This window comes from Sarcophilus harrisii, chromosome 5 (assembly GCF_902635505.1).
Source record: "Sarcophilus harrisii chromosome 5, mSarHar1.11, whole genome shotgun sequence".
NCBI classification, from domain to species: Eukaryota; Metazoa; Chordata; class Mammalia; order Dasyuromorphia; family Dasyuridae; genus Sarcophilus; species Sarcophilus harrisii.
This window is the reverse complement of record NC_045430.1, coordinates 146,649,217-146,669,583: the sequence shown is the minus strand read 5'-3', so window position 1 is coordinate 146,669,583 and position 20,367 is coordinate 146,649,217. Positions and strand designations below refer to the sequence as shown.

General features: G+C 34.6%; 1 protein-coding gene across 3 annotated transcripts in view; it reads right to left on the bottom strand.

Moving 5' to 3' along the window:
* The window catches only part of FAM185A (family with sequence similarity 185 member A), a 78,910-nt gene that overhangs the window by 35,052 nt on the left and 23,491 nt on the right, over window positions 1-20,367 (bottom strand). For all 3 annotated transcript variants that reach the window (XM_031938693.1, XM_031938695.1, XM_031938694.1), the window contains one exon: window positions 8,704-8,745. In XM_031938693.1, coding sequence (XP_031794553.1) covers window positions 8,704-8,745 — 42 coding nt within the window. The remainder of the gene's footprint in view (window positions 1-8,703; window positions 8,746-20,367) is intronic.

The following is a 20,367-nucleotide window of genomic DNA, read 5'->3' as shown; positions in this document are numbered from 1 at the left end:
CGGAGTTAACCTTTTGGGACATCATATATATAGGGAGCTTTTGAAGCTTGGGCTTAGTTCTTCTTGTGGGACTTAGGAGAGAGAGAGACTCTGGAAGAAAGCCTACAAGCCCTATCTTCGAGGCAAGAGAGATCCATTGCATCTTCCAACTTGGTGCTGGCTGGAGGCTGAAGAAAGCAGAGGCAGAAGCCAAGGACAAAGCTGCAGCTGCAAGAGCTCAAGCAGAGATAGGTCTCTGAACTAACCGGGCTAATTTGGAAGGAGAAATAAACGTTTGCATTTTTACCAGCTGGCTGCGATTTTGGAGTAATTATTTATTTCAACTGAGACTAAGGCTGCCTTCAGAAAACCTTCACAGATGTGCCCAAAGGCTCTATCCTGGCCCTGGAGCCTTTCTTTTTATATTTACTTGTTTGGTGATCTCTCAGTTCATATATCACCTTAAGATTAACTCCTAAATCATTAGAACCAACACAGTTTTTGTAGTCGGAGGATATGACACCAAATCTCAGTTGTCACTACCTGTTTGGCATTGGGCAAGTCACTTTAAGCCTCAGTTCTTCAGTTGCAAAATGGAAACAGGAGGCTATGGCTAAAATATCTCTAAAGTTCCCACTTCAAAATCTATGATGTTCTGAGCTCTATAAGCTCTTCTTTATCTCTGAGTCCTTATTTCTTCCTAGAACCAAAGGCCTAGCTACTAGTGGATATCTTTACCTGGATGTCCCAAGGGCATCTCCAACTCAACATGTACAAAGTGGAAGTTATAATCTTTTCCCTAAAAACTGCTTCTTTCCAATTTCCCTATTTTTGTTAAGAGCAACCACAATCTTTCTACACATTTGGATTTGCAATCCTGGAGAGTCTATAGCTTTTGAGTCTTTTCTTGATATTCATATGAATCTAGACACCATGACTGGTCAATTTTACCTTTAGAACATCTCTCAAAACATCCCTCTTTTCTTGACTCCTACAGTCACAGCTCCTGCTTTAGGCCCTTTCATTACTAACTTGGCCTACTGCAATAGCCGAGATTTTAGACACTGTCACTCTCTCATTCTTATTTCTTTCTAATCCATCAACCAACACAACAGCTAAACTGATATTCCGAAAGCACGTCTGGCTATGCTATTCCCCTAACTCACAATCATTAGTGCCCCCTACTGATTCCAGGATCTGATGATCATTATTAGTTTTGGGAATTAAGAGGTCATTCACAACTTTAAAGAGAACAGTCTACATATGAAGTCAAAATGCACATTGCAAAGGATTGAGAAGCATGTGAGAGAACAGAAAGTAGAAGTACTAAGTGTACATGGCTTTTAAAATAAGTTTGGGGAAGTTTTAGGTTAGAAGTTTAGGAACAATAATAATCAGGGATTTCAGGATCTAGGGAGGGTCCTTAAAGGATGACAGAAATGTGGACAAGCTTGTAAATCAGCGAAAAGGATAGGAAGAGATGGAAGACTGGGGGAGAGGATAATAGAGACAATCCCCTGCATTAGACAGGGGATGAAGGTTGCTTGTAGAGGGATTTGCCTTAAAAAAAGGAATTACATCTTCAACCAAGACAGGAATGATGGAGGAGAGAGAGGGCAAATGTCACAGGGATGTGAAATGAGAAAGGGAGAGAGCTTACAGTAAATGGCCAGGGAGCTATGGGACAAGATCTTTGGAGAAGGCAGTTAGAGGAGACTTGGAACACTAGTTGTGGTGAGTGGGACAGAGGATAAATTAGAGAAGGGTCTTTTTTCTGTAGCATGATCCCAGTGAATCAGATGATGTAAGAGGATAGATAGCATACATTTTCACTGGATTTATTCAGATTCATTGGATTCTAGTCAAGTGCATCATTTCCTTCAGCTCTGGAATGAAGGATCTGACAAGTCAGGGGAAAGGACTAAATATCTAGGGACTGCACAGATAAGCAGATCTGGGTTAGGGGTGTACCAAGATTCTAAAAAGTTACTGAGTGCCACAGCCAGGATGAAGAATAGGCTTGAAGAAAGTCTAGGGAGAAAGGGATGCTGCTGGGTGGTACCACAGTGCAGAGTCCACCAAGTTTGGAGTCAGGAAGACCTGAAGGCAAATAAAACCTCATATTTCCTAGCTGCAGGACATTGGGCAAACCACTTAACTGCGGTTTGCCTCCGTTTCCTCATCTACAAAATGGGGATAATTAAGAATAGCTCCTACCTCTCAAGGCTGTTCTGAGGTCAAATAAAATAACAATAGTAAAGTGCCTAATACAGTGCCTGGCATATAGTAAGCACTATTATATAATATATACATAACATATAATGTGATATATAATACAGTAATGTAGCATAATATAAATTATAACTACTATTGTTATTGTTAAATGCAATGATAAAAAGTCCAAGGAAATAATTGTGAGTTAAGAATTCAGTATAAGAACTTTAAACTAGTTGGTTTGGCTAGTTTAAAATTATATAAAATTCCTCTGCACAAGTTTTCTGATTGTATATATTCTCTTTCATCTGGGATAGAGGTAAGGAGTGGAAAAATATATTAAAAATAAAAATGCAGAGCTCTAATAGTATAGAGGCAGAAGGGGAAAGGTGTGAATGCTGGCATTTAGGCCCAAGGACAGGCACAAGGAGGGCATGTGATTAGGGACTGGGTAAGGTAAATCCTATAAACTGAGTCAACATCACCAAAAAAAAAACTTTTAGAGATTCTAAGCCAGGAAATGAAGATAAAAAGGAGTTTAGATTATAGCAAAGAAAAATCTTTAGGTCAGGGAGGGGATTCCCCCAAGGTCAGTTACAGGAAGCATCTGTTTCCTGGGTATGCTGAGATCCTCAGCATGATCCAGACTAGAACATTCCTAACAATAACAGGGACCATGAGTTATATTTTTAATGTAAGGAAAAGTACATACTATCTTATATCACAGATTTGCAGGTTTTTATTTTAAAACCAAAAAATTTAATGGGGATCTAAGTTGCAGAAATGAATATAATGATAAAATAATCAGCTAAGAAAATGGTTTATCCGATTTTATTATATAAAAAAAACCTTTAAGGACAATAAGCCATTGAAAAATCACTAAATACTTTGTACAAAAAAAAAGAAAAAATCTTCAAACCACTTTTTTTTTGATATTGCTAATACCTCCATGCTACTAAAAGGTACCTTGACAACAAATCTCTACATGAAAAACAACTAAATTTTCTACTAATGAATGTCAATATGAGTAGAATAGATCATAAGGATCTTTTATGTCTAAAAGAAATAAGATAGTTTCTTAATGGTCACTTTGCTTTAAAGTCATGCAATAATTAGGGAAACAAAAAGATGGAGAGTTAGGACAAAGTACTACTGGCCTGCTAGAACTGACATGTAATAATGTTTTTTAATTACTGTAATGTCATAATTTTGATTTTGAAATACTAAAATCAATATTTAAAAAAACTAATCTAAGACATAAATTTTTTGGCCCAAAATAAAATTAATCTTTCATGATGAACATAAGTAGTTAGAATTTCATTAAGACTTGAGTTTTTGTAATGCCAACCATTTCACTTGGAAAACCCCTTATTCCAAAAGCATCAGTAGGAGAGATCAAATAAGGATGATATTTCTATGATTCTAAATGAGGAAAATAATAATACCCAGTTCACAGAGTTGTTGTGGGAAACAATAAACAAAAAATGTTCTCACAGTGGAAGAAAACCAAAATTTGGGATCAGAAGTAGTCCAGAAGAGGGGAGCAGGGAACCTCTGGAAACCAGTTGAAACTAGATAAAACTGAACAAAACTAGTTATGTAGTATTAAAAAAATAAAATAAATTAAAAAGAGAGAGAGAGAGAAAAGAAAAGAAAAAAAAAAAGCTAAAAGTAGGATAAAGGTTATAGCTTAGTTAGAGTACCCAAACTTAATTACTTCATAAATATTAACTTATTTTTCTCAGGAGGGGCTAAGGCTCATTTTAATGGTCATGCAACATATATGGTAGAAGGGAGGGACATATTAAGGGCTATATGTTGAAGGAGGATCTGGAAAAAATGTTAACCCCATTACCCCAGTCATTGGGGAGATGGGGGTGGGACTTTGCAGCTGCAATAAGGGATAAAAGGCTATCCTCTAGTGTCTAAAAATTCTGAGGGCTCATCTTGAGTTTCATACTTGCTTCCTGAAGGAATGTAATAAAATTTTGTACTGCTCCACTCATCCTTTGTTCACTTACTATGCTCTTATTTAGGGTTCAGAATTGTTTCTAACATTGTCATGAAAATTAAGATAACATATAGAAAGCATTTTGTAAAAAAAAAATTAAATAAAATGGTATTATTTATTATAATTATTATTTTAGCATTCTTCAAATGAAGACTTGGGTCTACTAAAAGTCTTTAAAAGATTATTAAAAATCTTTGCAAAAAGTACTTCCTGTTTACCTCATTGTCCATTCTTCCACTAAATTCATTCCTTTACTAATTAAACAATCTTTCATGTAGGAATGCTACTGGTGCACCGTCAAGTTTTTATTTATATATTACTCTTATAAGCAACAGATTGACGTTTGTGAAAGCTGAGAAAGAGAACCCCCAATCCCAATCTGTGTGGAACCTTGCTTTATTGAGTTAGCTAAATGTATAGTTTAATAAATCCAGGTCAATTATAATGGGAAATAGAATATGGAGAAAAATAGATAATCTTCAAAAAATTATAAACAGATTTAATTTTTTTTAAAGAATATGCTACACAAACTTTGAAAGTGATTCAAATTTTGAGTAAATACTATAGTGAATGGGGAACTGGTCTTATCTTCTGGAGTGACAATCCATTACAACATATTGCTTCTTTCATATACAATGACTGCAACAATATAAATGAAAAATATCATAAAATGAATCAGACCTAGATTAATTTAAAAAACAGTAATAGAGAAAAGAAATAATGAAATTTACTTTTCTTTCCATATCAGAAAGATATGGAATTACTAGGACAGAAGGTTGTTTTCACTATCTGATACAGTCTGTATATCAAGTATTTTTACATAATTAATTTTCTCTGTTACCAAAAGAAGTTCAGTGGAGGCACAGATAAAGTATTTTCCCATGAAATGATTTTGATAAAAGAAAAAAAAAACCCACAATCAATAATAGTACTTTTATTAGAACTTTAGAAGATTAAGTTAGATTAATTAGAAGATTAACCCACTAATCTTGAACCCTAATTGAAATTATGATTTTCAACATAGTCATTTTTTAAAAAGGGTCATTCACTTATCAGTGGAATAGGTTAAGTACAAGACATGACTATAGTAATCTAATGTTTGATAAGCCCAAAGCCTTGAGTTCTGAGATAAAAACTTACAATTTGACAAAAACTACTGGGAAACTGGAAAATAGTATGGCAAAAACTAGGCACTGACCAACATCTAGTATCTTATACCAAGAAAAAGTCAAAATGGGTTCTTGATTTAAACATAAAGGGTGATGATGAAAGCAAATGAAGAAAACAATGGACAGTCTCTCTCTCAGAGTTCTGTGGAGAAGGGAGAAAATTATGGCCAAAGAAGGACTAGAAGACAGTATAAAATGTAAAATGGATAATTTTAATTAAATTGAAAAAGTTTTGCACAAACAAAACCGATGTAACTGAAATTAGAAGGGAAGCAGAAAGGTGAGAAATAATTTATACAGCCAGTATTTCTGATAAAGGCCTCATTTCTTTTTTTTTGGGGGGGGGAATTCTTTTTATTTATTTTATTTATTTTTAATACCCATTGCTTTATGAACCATGTAAGGAAAGAAAAATCAGAAGCAAAAGGGAAAAACCATTGGAGAGATTAAAAAAAAAAAAACAGAAAAAAAGAATTGAACATAGCATGTATTGATTTACATTCAGTTTACTTAGATAATTTTCTGGATACAGGTGGCATTTTTTTGTCCAAAATCTACTGGGATTGCTTTACATCACTGAACTGCTGAGAAGAACCAAGCCTTTCATAGTTGATCATCGCTATTATCATGTACAATGTATTCCTGGTTCTGCTTGTTTCGTTCAATATCAGTTCATGTAAATCTTTCCAGGCCTTTCTATAATTAGCTTGTTCATTTTTTATAGAACAATAAGATTCCATTACCTTCATGTACCGCAGCTTGTTCAGCCAGTCCCCAGTTGATGGATATCCACTCCTTTTCCAATTCTTTGCTACCACAAAAAGAGCTGCTGAAAATATTTTTATACATGTGAGTCCTTTTCCCTCTATTATTTCTTTGGAATATAGATCCAGTAATGGCACTGCTGGGTCAAGGAGTATGCAGTGTTTTATACCCCTTTGGACATAGTTCCAGATTGCTTTCCAGAATAGTTGGATCACTTCACAATTATACCAATAATGCATTAATGTACTAGTTTGCTCACATCTCCTCCAACATTTTATCATTTTTTTTCCAATCATTATCTTAACCAACATGTAAAGGCCTCATTTCTAAAATATATAGAAAACTGATTCAAATTTAGAAGAATACAAGTAATTGTATAGTATAAAAATACAAGTTGATAAATGGTCAAAGAATATAACAGACAATTTTTAACTGAAGAAAATAAAGCCATTTATACTCATGAAAAAATGTTCTAAATCACTACTGATTAGAGAAATGTAAATTACAACAACTTTGAAATACCACACCACTTCATACTTCTCAGATTGGCTATGATGACAGGTAAAGATGATGATAAATATTGGAGGGGATGTGGGAAAACTGGCACACTAATGCATTGTTGGTAAAGTTGTGAAAGGATCCAACTATTATAAAAAGCAATATGGAACTATGCCTAAAGGACTATAAAACTGTGTATACCCTTTGATCCAGCAGTCTCTCACTAGTGGGTTTATATTGCAAAGAGATCATAAAAGAGTGAAATGGACCCACAACTGCAAAAATATTTGTAGCAGCTCTTTTTGTGGTGGCAAAGAAATCAAATGGATGCTCATCAATTGAGGAATGGCTGAATAAGTTAGCATATATGAATGTTATGGAATATTGCAATTTTGTAAGAAATGAGCAGGATTTCTAAGAGACCATCATAGATGCTTGTAACTTTAAGTAAATATATAACTTGTGTCTCTTATTTTAATATATCTTCACAAAAGACTAAAATTCTTCAATTTCTGAGTTTCCATATTTTCTATAATGTAAACCACAGTCTATCATTTCATATTTGCATGGTCTTAGAATAAGAATTCATAGCTTTACTTCCTATTTATCCTAATAAGTTCCTGCAAAATTAGTTTTATCCAAAGTTGCAGATTATTAGAGTTGTCCAAAAATGGAATGGGATATTTCATGACATGGGGAATTCCCATCAATAAAAAGTTCAAACAGATTCTAAGTGGTCATCAGGAATATTGTAAAAGGGAATGTAACTGAATTAGAGGATAGGTTTCAAGACTTCCTGAAATTATTTCCAATACTAAAGTTTTATGGAATGATGAAAAATAATTAAATACAATTGTTTTGTCAAGTATCTTAATATTTAATAATGAGCTCAGTGAATAATAGATAATATATTCTTCTTTAATTAAACACAAATTCATTTAAGAAAAAGAGAATACTGTCTTAGGTACTATTTCTTGAATTTCTAGATTTACTGAACTGAGAAAAAAAGGTTCACAGGAAGAAAAAGTGTTTTAAATCTTAATTCAGAATTACTTTAAAACTAATTTTCAAAGTAATTCAATGTCACTGATTTTTATACTTATTTGTTAATAGGTACTAATATCATCCCATTTTGATGGCCAAAGTTTTATTTTTCCCTTTGAGGAAAAGTTTAAAGTTTCTCTTTTTGTTTCTACTGAACCAAAGGAAAAAAATCTTCAGAAAAGAATATTCGAATCAGACAATCTCCAGTTCACAAGTTTATTTCATACACTATCTATAAGCAGCTGCCTGATGTCAGAGGAACCCTCCTTCTATGCTGTCACTGCTTCATATTGCCTTCCCCTTCTACTCTATCTGCTATGAACCCTACTGTTTTTCTGGGACTTCTTTCCTCTCCGGTTTGTCCTCTCCCCTAAATCTAATCCCATTTCTTCACTTTATCACAATACCAGTATAGTACAGGGTACTGTTTACTTTTCACTTTGCTCCAATACAAGGTACAAGACTCAGCAACAGGAAAGAAGGAAGATAGAAGGTTAAACCCTTTTCTCCTTTCACTCTTTCAGTTTATCTGGTCCCAGAGAAAGATCTCAAATGGGAACAAACAAAAGGTTTGGAATTAGAAGTCTCTTTTCCTCCTCCCTAAAAAATTGATGGAATCAATTTGTATTAGAAAGGAAGACATGTTCCTAGAATGCCAAGAAGGAGTTCTGAAAAGTTTTTTTTCCCCCTAAAAATATTATTACACATGGTTACTAGTATAATATAAATTTCAGGTACATTACAGATTAAATAGGCCTTTGTGGATTTGTGTGACTACCTGTTTATTACAAATAGAATATATTTTCCCATAGAAATAATTCTAAGTTCCCCCCTTTGGAAACATGCTTTTAGAAACACTTTCATAAGTTAAGGATTGTTTCTAACTAGGGGGTACACCAAGGTATATAACAATTACATTTTGATTAGGCAAAGTATTTTTCTGAAAATGGTACTATAGTGTTGTTATATAGAATAAAGATCCCAGGTAAAATTTAAAGTCAATTTAAAGAAGGTAGCACATACCTATTGTGATGTTACCCATTTTGCTGTGTACTGTTAAATCACCTATAAGAGAGAGAGAGAATACTGTTAAATCACCGATATGGTGGGAAAAAAAATAAAAAATAGACTGAGACAGACACACAGAGAGACAGAGAGAATATTTATGTTGGATGAGATGATTGATGCCAGTTCCAATGACCTTGTGATGAAGAAGAGAGCCATCTACACCCAGAGAGCACTGTGGGAACTGAATGTGGATCACAACATAACATTCTCACTCTTTTTATTGTTGTTCGCTTGCATTTTTTTTCTTACTCATTTTTTCTTTTCTTTTTGATCTGATTTTTCTTGTGCAATAAGAGAACTGTATAAATATGTTTACACACATTGGATTTAACATATTTTAACATATATAACACATACTGGATTGCTTGCCATCTAGGGCAGAGGGTGGGGGGAAGGAGGGGAAAATCTGAAACACAATTATGTTTTAAAAATAAAAGCTTTAAAAATAAATTTTAAAAATAAAAAAAAAAGAATATTTATGTTGGGGGGAAAAAGTGTACATGTTATGTAATATCCAAACATGACAAGTTCTATAAGCTATTATTGGAAATTATATGTTGCTTTATTACTGTATCCAACTTATTCAGGCAATGCAAATCTAAGTAACCCACAGCTACAGATTTTGTTCATATTCTGACTATCTAAAAGAAAAACTTAACTTTTCCAGTAAAATAAACAATCTACTTAAAAGTCTGAGTAGGACACATATTGCCTGACAAATGGTAGCGGCAAGAGGATAATCTCATTTAAATCACAGAGGTTTACATTTGGCTCAGTAGAGAAGTAGATCAGTGGGGCAGGCTCCAATCCCAGCTCAGAAGGCAAACTGGAAAATTAGGCTGTTTTCCTCTTTTTTAGAAGCTACTCCCTGCAAATACAAAGGGCTCCTGTGCTCAAAGCTAAGGCTTAGAACTGCACAGGAAGTTTAGGACAGAGCTCCCTTTACCCCAGGAACAGAGATCAACCATAAAAGTAAAAAAAGAGGAACTACCAAAAGAAAAGGAAACAATATGAACAAACAGAAAAGAATCATGACCATGAAAAGCTACTATGAGGACAAGGGAGGACTAAAACACCAATTCAGACAAGGACAAAATATTCACAGAGGAAATCTCAAAAAGTGATATAAATTGGTCTCAAACCCAAAGAGCCTTCTTGGAAGTGTTCATAAAAGACTTTAAAAGACAAGAGAGCTAGAAGAAAACATGAGAAAAAAAATAAGAGCTAAGCAAGAGAAAGTCAACAGCTTAGAAAAAGGAAGGCAGTTCCTTAAAAAGTACAATTGGCCAAAGGCAAAAAAAAAAAAAAAATCCACTAAAGAAACATTTTTGAGAAAAACTCAAAAGCAGAATTAACCAAACCACACATTAAAAACTAGAATGGGAAAATTGGAAGCTAATAACTCTGAGACTACAAGAATCAGTCAAAAAAAAAAAAAAACTAACTAAAAAGAATGAAAAAAATGGAAGAAAATATATAATACCCTCATTAGAAAAAAAGTCAAATTGGAAAATAGATCCAGAAGGGAAAATTTAAAAATTATTAGTCAACCTGAAATCCATGGCCAAAAAAAAGAGCCTGGATAGCATTCTTCAAGAAATTGTCAAGGAAAACTATCCCTATATTCTAGAAACAGAGGGGAAATCTCTGTTTGATTCACCTTTGGAAAAATATCCCACATGGAAAACCCCAAGGAATAGTGTTGCAAAACTCCAGAACAACAATCTCAAAGAAAAAATATTGCAAGCTGCCAGACAAAATCAATTCAAATATTAAGGAGAAACCAGGATCTAGCAGCTTCCATAATAAAGATTCAGAGGGCCTGGAATACCATATTCTAGAAGGCAAAGGAACTGGGGTTAACAACCAAGAATTAATTATCCAGTGAGACCAAGCATCATTTTTTAGGGAAGGCAATGGATCTTCAATGAAGTAAGAGGCTTTCAATCATTTCTATTTTAAAAACCAGAACTAAACAGAAAATTTAATCTACAAAGGAGTCGAGAGAAACACTGAAAGGTAAATAGGAAAAAAATATATTATTTAAAAGTTAAACTGTTTACATTTCTAGATGGGAAAACTACATCTGTAAAGCCCATCAACAAGAGATAGGAAGAGAAATTCCATTTAAAATAACTATAGAGCATCTATGCAGGGGTCCTCAAACTTTTAAAACAGGGGGCCAGTTCACTGTCCCTCAGACTGTTGGAGGGCCGGACTATAGTAAAAACAAAAACTTTGTTTTGTGAGCCTTTAAATAAAGAAACTTCATAGCTGTGGGTGAGGGGGATAAACATCCTCAGCTGCCACATCTGGCCCGCGGGCCGTAGTTTAAGGACTCCTGATCTATAGTTATAGGTATCTATCTGACAAGACATAACCCAAGAACTATATGAACACAATTACAAAACACTTCTCACACAAAGAAAGTCAGATCTAAACAATTGGAAAAATATCAATTGTTCATGGGTAAACCAAACTAATAAAATAAAAATGACAATTCTGCCTAAATTGGTTTACTTGTTCAGTGTCATAACAATCAAACTGCCAAAAAATTATTTTATAGAACTAGAAAAAATAATAACAAAATTCATTTGTTAGAATAAAAGGTCAAGAATATCAAGGGAATTAATAAAAAAATATATATATAAAGAATGGTGGCTTAGCAGTACCAAACCTAAAACTATCTTATAAAGCAGCAGTAATCAAAACCATTTGGTATTGGCTAAGAAATAGAATGGTGGATCAGTGGAATAGATTAGATATAAATGACACAATAATCAAGGCCTGTAGGAATCTAGTATTTGATAAACCCCCAAACTCCAGCTTCTGGAATAAGAACTCACTTTCTGACAAAAATTGCTGGGAAAGTTGGAAAATAATATGTCAGAAAGGAGGAAAAGACCTACATCTTACATCCCACATCCCATACCAAAATAAGGTTAAAATGGATACATGATTGGGGCATACAGGATGTACCATAAACAAATTAGGAGAGCAAAGGATAATTTATCTAGTAGATCTTTGGAGAAGGGAAGAATTTATGAACAAAGAATTACTAGAGAGCATTATAAAAGGCAAAATGGACAACTCTGATTAAATTAAATTAAAAAGGTTTTTCATAAACAAAACCAAGACAAACAAGATTAAAAGAGAGTACAAAGCTGGAGAAAAAAAAATTACAGTCAGTGCTTCTAATAAAGATTACATTTCTAAAATATATAAAGAACTGTGTCAAATTTATAATAATACAAGTCATTCCCCAGTTGGTAAATGGTCCAAGAATATGATCAAGCAATTTAATTTCATCATTAAAGTCATCTATGTTATATAAAAAATACTCTTAAAAATGCTTACTATTGATTAGAGAAATGCAAATTAAAACAACTCTGAGGTACTACCCAAGGCACACTTTTTAGATGGGCTAAAATGACAGGTAATGGTAAATGTTGGAGGAGATGTGGAAAAACTGGGACATTAATGCATTGTTGGTAGAGTTGTGAAATGATCCACAACCATTCTGGAGAGCAATTTGGAACTATGCCCAAGGACTATAAAACTGTATATGCTCTTTGACCCAGCAGTGCCATTACTGCATTTGTATCCTAAGGTAATCAGAAAGGAGGGAAAACAACCCACATTTGCAAAAATGTTTGTGGCAGCTCTTTTTGTGGTAGCAAAGAATTAGAAAATGAGTAGATTGGGAAATGGCTGAATAAGCTGTAGTATATGAAGGTAATGGAATATTATTGTTCCATAAAAAATGATGAACAAGCTGATTTTAGAAAGGCCTGGAAAAATATACATGAACTGATGCTGAATGAAAAAGGAATAACCAAGAATACACTGTACACAACAGCAAGAATGTGCAATGATCAACTAGGAAAGGCTTGGTTCTTCTCAGAGGTTCAGTGATCCAAAACAATTCCAATGGATTTTAAACAGAAAATGCCATCTGCATCCAGAAAAAGAACTCTGGAGATTGAATATAAATCAGCACATGCTATGCTCACTTCTTTTTTTTTTCTTTTCCTCTCCCATGATTTTTCCCTTTTGTTGTGATTTTCCTCTCCCAGTATGATTCATAAAGCAATGTGTATTCAAAATAAAAAAAAAATTTTTAAATTATAAGATTACAAAGAAAAACAACTTTTAAAGATTTGAGATTTTGATTAATGCTATAATCAGGTATGATTCCAGGGGGCTGATGATGTTTATTATCCACCTCTTAAAAAAGAAGTAATAAACTCAAGAGGAAGAATGAGTTATCCATCTTCAGTCACAATCAATGTTGGAATTTGTTTTGTCTGATTACATCTACTGATTACAAGCATTTTTTTTTCTTTTTATCTAAGTGGGATAGGGTTAAAAGGCAAGAAAGTTTAGGGATGTAGTAGCAAAATTAATAGATAGGTTAAAAAGAATCATATTAAGGTATTTATTTAATGGAGAGGAAACAACAACAAAAAGCCAGGAAAGACAATTTTGAAAGTTAAAGAGTTTTACTGTATATTTAACACTATATACCTTATACTTAATATGACACTTTATATTTAACATTATATACTTTATACTATATGTTATATAATGTACTTAAAAAGGAAGCTATATATGAGACCTGTTGTTTCATGTTAAATCTTCATCTGTTCTATTATGAATGTACAAATGCCCATTCTATTTCATCTTTTATTAAGTTTGAAATAAAAACTGAAACAAAAACCTTACAGAATTAAAAATTTAATCAAATGTACTCACCGTACATTTTTTGATCTACAAATCAAAACATTTACCAATCTACAGAAAGCCAATTTTAAGCCAAAAGCTGAAACATATCTTGTAAACTTGTTTTAAAAACAAGTATTTTTTTAATTCTACATTTGCTTTCATCTGCAATGATTAAAGTGGTTTCTGGTTAGAGTGTAATGCACATACTAAAATATGACTAAGAAAAAACCCCCAAATTGTTCCATCCTTTAATGAGAACCTATTTTCCAGGATGAATGTGGAAGATTAAAACCACTTTTTTTTTTCCCTCTCCTCAGAATACTTTTTTTTGTTCGGCATGTATATACCAATAGTCTCCCTTGAAGCCATTAAACATTACCACATTTTTCAGCATTCTCTCAATAAAGTTAAACAAGATTACTTTTACTCTAATTCTAGGAAAACACCCAGAAAACATAAAGAAATAATCTTGGTTCCAGAATGAATACAATGTGATGGCAAAGCATATTTATGGCTCTAAATATCCTTCTAATCAACACAGCAATATATAGGTAAATGACTCCTGTGTTGTATTTTAAGGCAGGCTATTATTACACCAATTTTTAAAAAAAACTTCTCACATTTAAATGAACTTCACAGCAATAAGTATGTGAAGGAGGAGTGAGTGTGGGTAGGAATAAAGCTTGGTTTGTACTGGAAGCTCAGCTTAAAAAAAATAATAAAGCAAGAAGTCCCTGTTAGGTTGGCAGTGTTAGGTGTGGTATAGAGTAAGTTGCTCTGTAAACATTATTTTACCAGTTTGTTCTGTACATTCTAACTATTCAAAGCTAGTAAAATGTCTAGCTGTCCCAAACATCTGCCAAGAACAGCCAAAGGCAATACCAAGTCCAAAGCAAGTGTTTCATATTTCCTTTTCTCCAAAGAAACAACAAATGGTCATCACTGACACTTAAATAGCATTTTAAAGTGAGTCAAGTGCTTTACAGACATGATCTCATAAGTTCCAACACATCCCTATCTGAGGGGAGGTACTCCAGGTGCTGTGATCTCCAGCTGTAAATGAGATAAGTGAGGCTTGGAGAAATCAAGTGATTTGACCATTGCCACTCATCAAGTCACCATATGATTTCCCATTTTCCTATCACAGGGCTTTATAATATAGGGATAGACTTTAGAACCAGGAAGACATGGATTCAAGTCCCATCTCTGACACATACTGTTTCTGTGATACTGAACAAATCCCCCAACCTCTCAGGGCCCTAAAGCAATCCTAACCCTCTAGGATTCTATGTTATAGATCAGAAACTGAGCCATCAATGGAAAAGAGTTTCCTCATAAGCTGTTTCCTATCCACTGAAATCATGGGTCTGGTTTTACCAAATACCTGCTAAGTACATTGCAAAGAACAATTCAATTTAAATATTTACTCAGTTTTTAACTACATATGTTCCATACCTTTAGGAAGGTACAACTAACTGAAGATAACATCATCATCATCATCATCATCATCATCATCATCATCATCATCATCATAAACAGCCTTAGAGTTATTCATGTTATAAGACTCCCAAAACACTTTCTTCTCAACGACTTTGTAAAGGAAATACCATTATTCTAATTTGACAGGTAAGGAAATTGAGGCTCAAAAAGATTAACTATGTTGCCAGTCACAAAGCCACTAAGTGCAAGATCTGGGACTCAAAGCCTAATCTTTTTGCTCTAAGAACATGACGCTATGCTGCCTCTGAAAGACAATATTTATATTAAAAACTTGAAACAACACAATGCAGAGTCAACTTTGACATAATTATCAATAATATTAATATCTTGCACCTAAAAGGCGCTTTATAGTCACAAAGCACTTCACATTTTATCTCATTTTCTCCAAGTGAACTGTAAAGACATATGGTGTAAGTGTTTGGAGGAGGAAAATTGAGTTTTGTGGAGTAGTCATGGAGAAAGTAGAAGATAATCTGAGCCATAAAAGTCAGGCAGGGGTTAAGACAAGGACTGAAGAATAGAGAATGTCCTTCAGTAATAATGACAGCTAACATTTATACACCACCTACTATATGCCATTGTGCTAAGCCTATTACCATTCTTATCTTATTTGATCCTCATAACAATGGAAGGCAAGCATGATTACTGTTCCCAATTTTTCCCCCACAGCAGAGTAAACTGAGCCAGATGTTAAATGATTTGCCCAGGGTTCCACAGTATCTGAACTCCTGATTCTAGGCCTGGCCCTCTGGGCATGTACCACCTGGCATGGGTGACATTCAGGGAGGTAGCACCTCTGTGTGAGGGCTGCTCATTGACCCCCCCTCCTAGCTATCCACCTCTCCACTGTGACCACAGCCAGGGAAACCATCTCAGCAAACCCCCAGATTAGTGGAAACCAATGGGTCTAATAAAGCCCATGGGTGAGATGGGTATCCCTTGCAGAGCCATGGCGGTGACTGAAGCAGGCCGTGTGGAGCCCATAAGAGCTTAGTCAGACATCAAAGACCAAAGCTCATCTACTGCATCCAGGGCCATTGCCAGTCACCTTGCTTCTGACCTTGCCACTGGACTTTGATGACTCTAGAGGAGAGAGTGAGAGGCTGACAACTCTGCAAAACTCTTGCCTGACTTAGATCTGCTTCACTTGTTAGGTCAAAATCAACGTTGATACTCTCTCCTGATCGCTGGCTGCCCTTGTTCCTCTCCTACACAGGTCTTCTCTAACCCTGACCCATGGCTTCTACCAGCCCCCAGATGATGGACACGAGCCTTTCAATACTGGCCTAGAATAGCGGCTGTAGTGTCCTGGGCCATGCCCAAGAGAAAAATCACAGCCTTCATTGGCCGTAACGTCTTAGAGATCCAGGAGGTGAGGAAACTCCTGACTGTCTTGTGTGGTCCGGAGCACTGGTCAGAAGCAGTGCAACATGCTGATTCCCACTGGCCCTGCCTCCTGAGCGGGCATGCTGATCTAGCTTGCTGGGGCCCAGTGCACCTCATGCATGGAAGAATAGGAAGCAAAAGCTCCACTAGTTCTCATCTCAGCAGTCCTGATCCCGACCCCTCCCTGCTGGACTGTTCACATCATCATCAGGGACTTCTACAACCCTCTGCTGGCTGATACTCAGACTGGGAGTTGGGCTGGGCAGCCACAGGCCTTTTTCTCCTATCTGGGAGCTCACTGTACTGCATTTGTCCCTCTGACAGTTCAAGGGAGCCATTATGTAGCCTGATACTCTGTTTCTGGCCCTCCCCCAGGGGTGTGCTGAGGTCTTTCAAAGTCTTCCAGACATCCTTGCATAAGGATCTACAGAGATACTGCCCAAAAGTTCCAGCATCTTCTCCTGAATAATGGCACCACAAAAATCTATTCTACTTCTCTGGAAATGCCAAAATCTTTGGTTATGGCTTTGAATTCTCATCCTGTCAAGTGTAAAGTTTCCCAGGGTACTCTGTCTTTACCATCCTCTCAGAAAAACAGGACCATCAAGATTCCACTAGCCTTTCTTGGTCTTTATGGGAACTCTGATGATTACCATGAACCCCCTGGACTTCTAGAAGGCACAATATGATTTCCTGCTCCCATCTTCCCACCATACTGCTACCTCTACAGTATCTCTTGCACTTGCTCATTCTCTCCACTCACACAGCTATCATATCAGTTCAGGCCCTTTTTGTCTGAACTACTATAATGGCCTATTTGCTCTTTCTAACAAGATAATTTCCCTAGCCATGTCATGTCTCCCATGATCAAAAGCCTTTAGTGGCTTTCTATTGCCTACAGGGCAAAATATAAATTAATTTTAATTTAAATAACTCCACAATCTTCCTCTGACCTACCATGTAGGCCTCATTTCAGATTCCCTTTCATTTAATCTACATTCCAGGCTAACTAGAACATTAGCTATTCCCTAACCACAACATTACATTTTCCCGACTGTCTGCTTTCTTTGGTTTCTATTCTAAATGTTGGGGATTAGGTCAGCATGGCAGTATGACTATTCAGGCAATGGAATAACAATGTAGTCGAGTCTGGATTATCTAAGAGCTACTCTTTACTAAATATAGGGATAATTGTATTTCAAGTGATATAGTAAAATTCTGATATAACAATAACATACTTATGATTTCATCAATCTGGGTACACCAATAATACAGATCATTAGATACTTCCCTGTGAAAAGAAAAAAAAAAACCTAGGATATTGTCACAGGGGAATAGGGACTTTGAAAGGGTAGGGTGGAATTCCCCCTAAGGAATCACACCCTTTGGTAGCTTCCTATTTTACGTAATTTTTCTTGCTAACTAGTTTAGTTATTGAAAAGTTTATTTAAATAGAAGTGCTTTCAGTGTTCCCTGAATTTCAGTATCTTGACTGCCTTGCAGTTGGGGTTCTGCTTAGTAGAACCTTACACTTAATTGGAATAGCCTATTGGGAACTAAGGTCACAATGAAGTCATTACATCATTTTTTTAATAGAACAACAAGAAAATAAAAGAATATTTTAAGAATCTTTATCAATAGTATAACTTTTTAAAAGAATAAAATGGGAATGTCCTTTGATGAGTCTATTTTTCATCCCCAAACACTCAAAAGATCTATTTAGTTTCCAATACATTAAGAAAATATGTGACTTTTTTTTAAAAAAGAAAAATAAATTTCTATAAAATATTCAACCTATTGCAACATATATGCTATTTTATGGTCTAATCACTGACATTTGTAGCAACTTATGTAAAGTTATACCCCTACTCCACAAATTCTGGAGTTTAAGAAAATAGTTTGTTTTTTTTTAAGTAAACAAGCTTTTATTCTAACATGGCCAGAATAGAAAAATAAGCCATCAGATAAGAGAAATATTGATTTATTTGTTCTTCTGTTATAATACTTACAAGGTACTAAGACAGTGGAATTGATAAAGACAATAATTATCTAATTTAGCATGATTCAGTATGATTGATCTGATCCTACAAAGAGATGTTATGGGCCAGAATTTGAAACAAGGTACTAAGTGGAATTAAGGAGACAATGTTTAAATCTTGTTTAGAATCGATTTAATCCTACAAAAAATAATGGTTTCCTAGTGATATAATGATTGGTGTGTACTCCGTGTACAGCATATAAGAAGCTCTCAGGGCCAGACACACAAGCCCACTCTAGGAGGCAGAGAGATTCATTCTATCTTCCACCTTTGGGCTGGCTAGAGGCTGAAGCTGGCAGAGGCAAAGGATTAGCAGCAGGAGTTCCCGGAACAAAGGAGAGAGATAGGCCTCTAAGAAAACGAATTGGGTCCAAGGAAGGAGATAATAAAGGATTTGGACTTTAACTCTTGGCTGCATTTGGGTGGATTATACTGAACTGAAACTAAGGCCTTCTCCAGAAGCTCGCCAAGAAACCTGCTCCCAGAGAATATTATATTTTAGAGAAGAACATTACATTCTTCACCATAAGAAATGTCATTATGATCAATAGAACAAATACACTAGTAACTAGTGACTAGAAGCAAAACAATCAAAAGATCTTAAAGATTTAATGTTTTTAGACTTCTTTGGGTAGTATAATCTACTTGGCTTTTCTACTTGATTGACAATGTACAGCAGACAAAGCCAAAAATAAACCTGAAAGAACTAGAAGAATAATTTTTTACCTGAGTCTGAGCACAAACATTGAGATATTGCTGGACAGATAGAAAATTTCTGTTGTATCAGGTCTCAAAGTCCTGAGTACTTGGGTTCCAGGGCAAACTGGAATCATTAATATAGTAGAAACTATTCTTCTTCTACATTTCTATAATAATTCATGCTTAAAAAAAACTTAATAAATGCCAAGATCCTCCATTTTACTGATATCAAAGAGTAACCAAACTGAAATCATCAAGTCTACTTAAAGGTGTGTAGTGGGAATATGATTAAAGTTCTATCGTTATCAACTGAATGACAGGGTGGCCCAAGAGATGGTCCACTGTTTACCTTTGTTTTTCTGTCTTACCTTCATAAACTCAAAGTAGATTCATGAACAATAGTTTAAAATGCCTTCTAAAGGGTTCTGTAGAAGTTCTTAATTCTTAGAGCTTAGTTCAAATTCTTACATTTTCAAAGTCACTTGTATCTTAAAATTATTGTGACTTTTTCTCATTTGGTAAGCTCCTAACATTAAAAAAAAAAAATTTTTAAAGGGTAAATGCAGAAATAGTACTGTCACTGACATAAAGCAGTATCTTTAAATTAAAAAGAAGCAGACTGGGAAATATGTTCATTAAATATATTAAGTAAAGGGGTTTGACATCTCGAGTTTATGAGAACTGATGGAGTTATGTATACTGGTTCAATTTTTTAAAAATGATCAAAAACCATAGGCAGACTTTTTCTAAAAGAAGAAATAAAAATTATAAGTAAATACATGAAAAAAATGTTCAAAATATATGTGATAATAGGATAAAATTTAATATTTACTTGGATTACAGGGAAATGTATCTATTACATTGTTATTGGTACTGTAAACTGGTAGAAATATTTTGAACAACAATCTGCAACATATCCTAAGATGCACCCTTTATCCCATCAATTTTATTGCTATAGTATTATTCTAAAGATATCATGAAAGGGGGTGGAAGGAAACCAGGATCTCTGGAAAAAATTATAGCTAATTTATAATAATAAAAATTGTAAAAAGAAAAAAAAAACTTACATGTCTAATGATTGGTAGATGTCCTGAAAAAAATGACATGTAAAAAGAATATGGATATACATGAAATGATACAAAAACGAGCTCAGCAAAACCAGAATCACATGATTTATGTATGAATACATATATATATACATCTATTTGCATATGGATTATATGTATGAACACATACACATCATAGACTTCAAAGACCAAACTTTTCTCCCA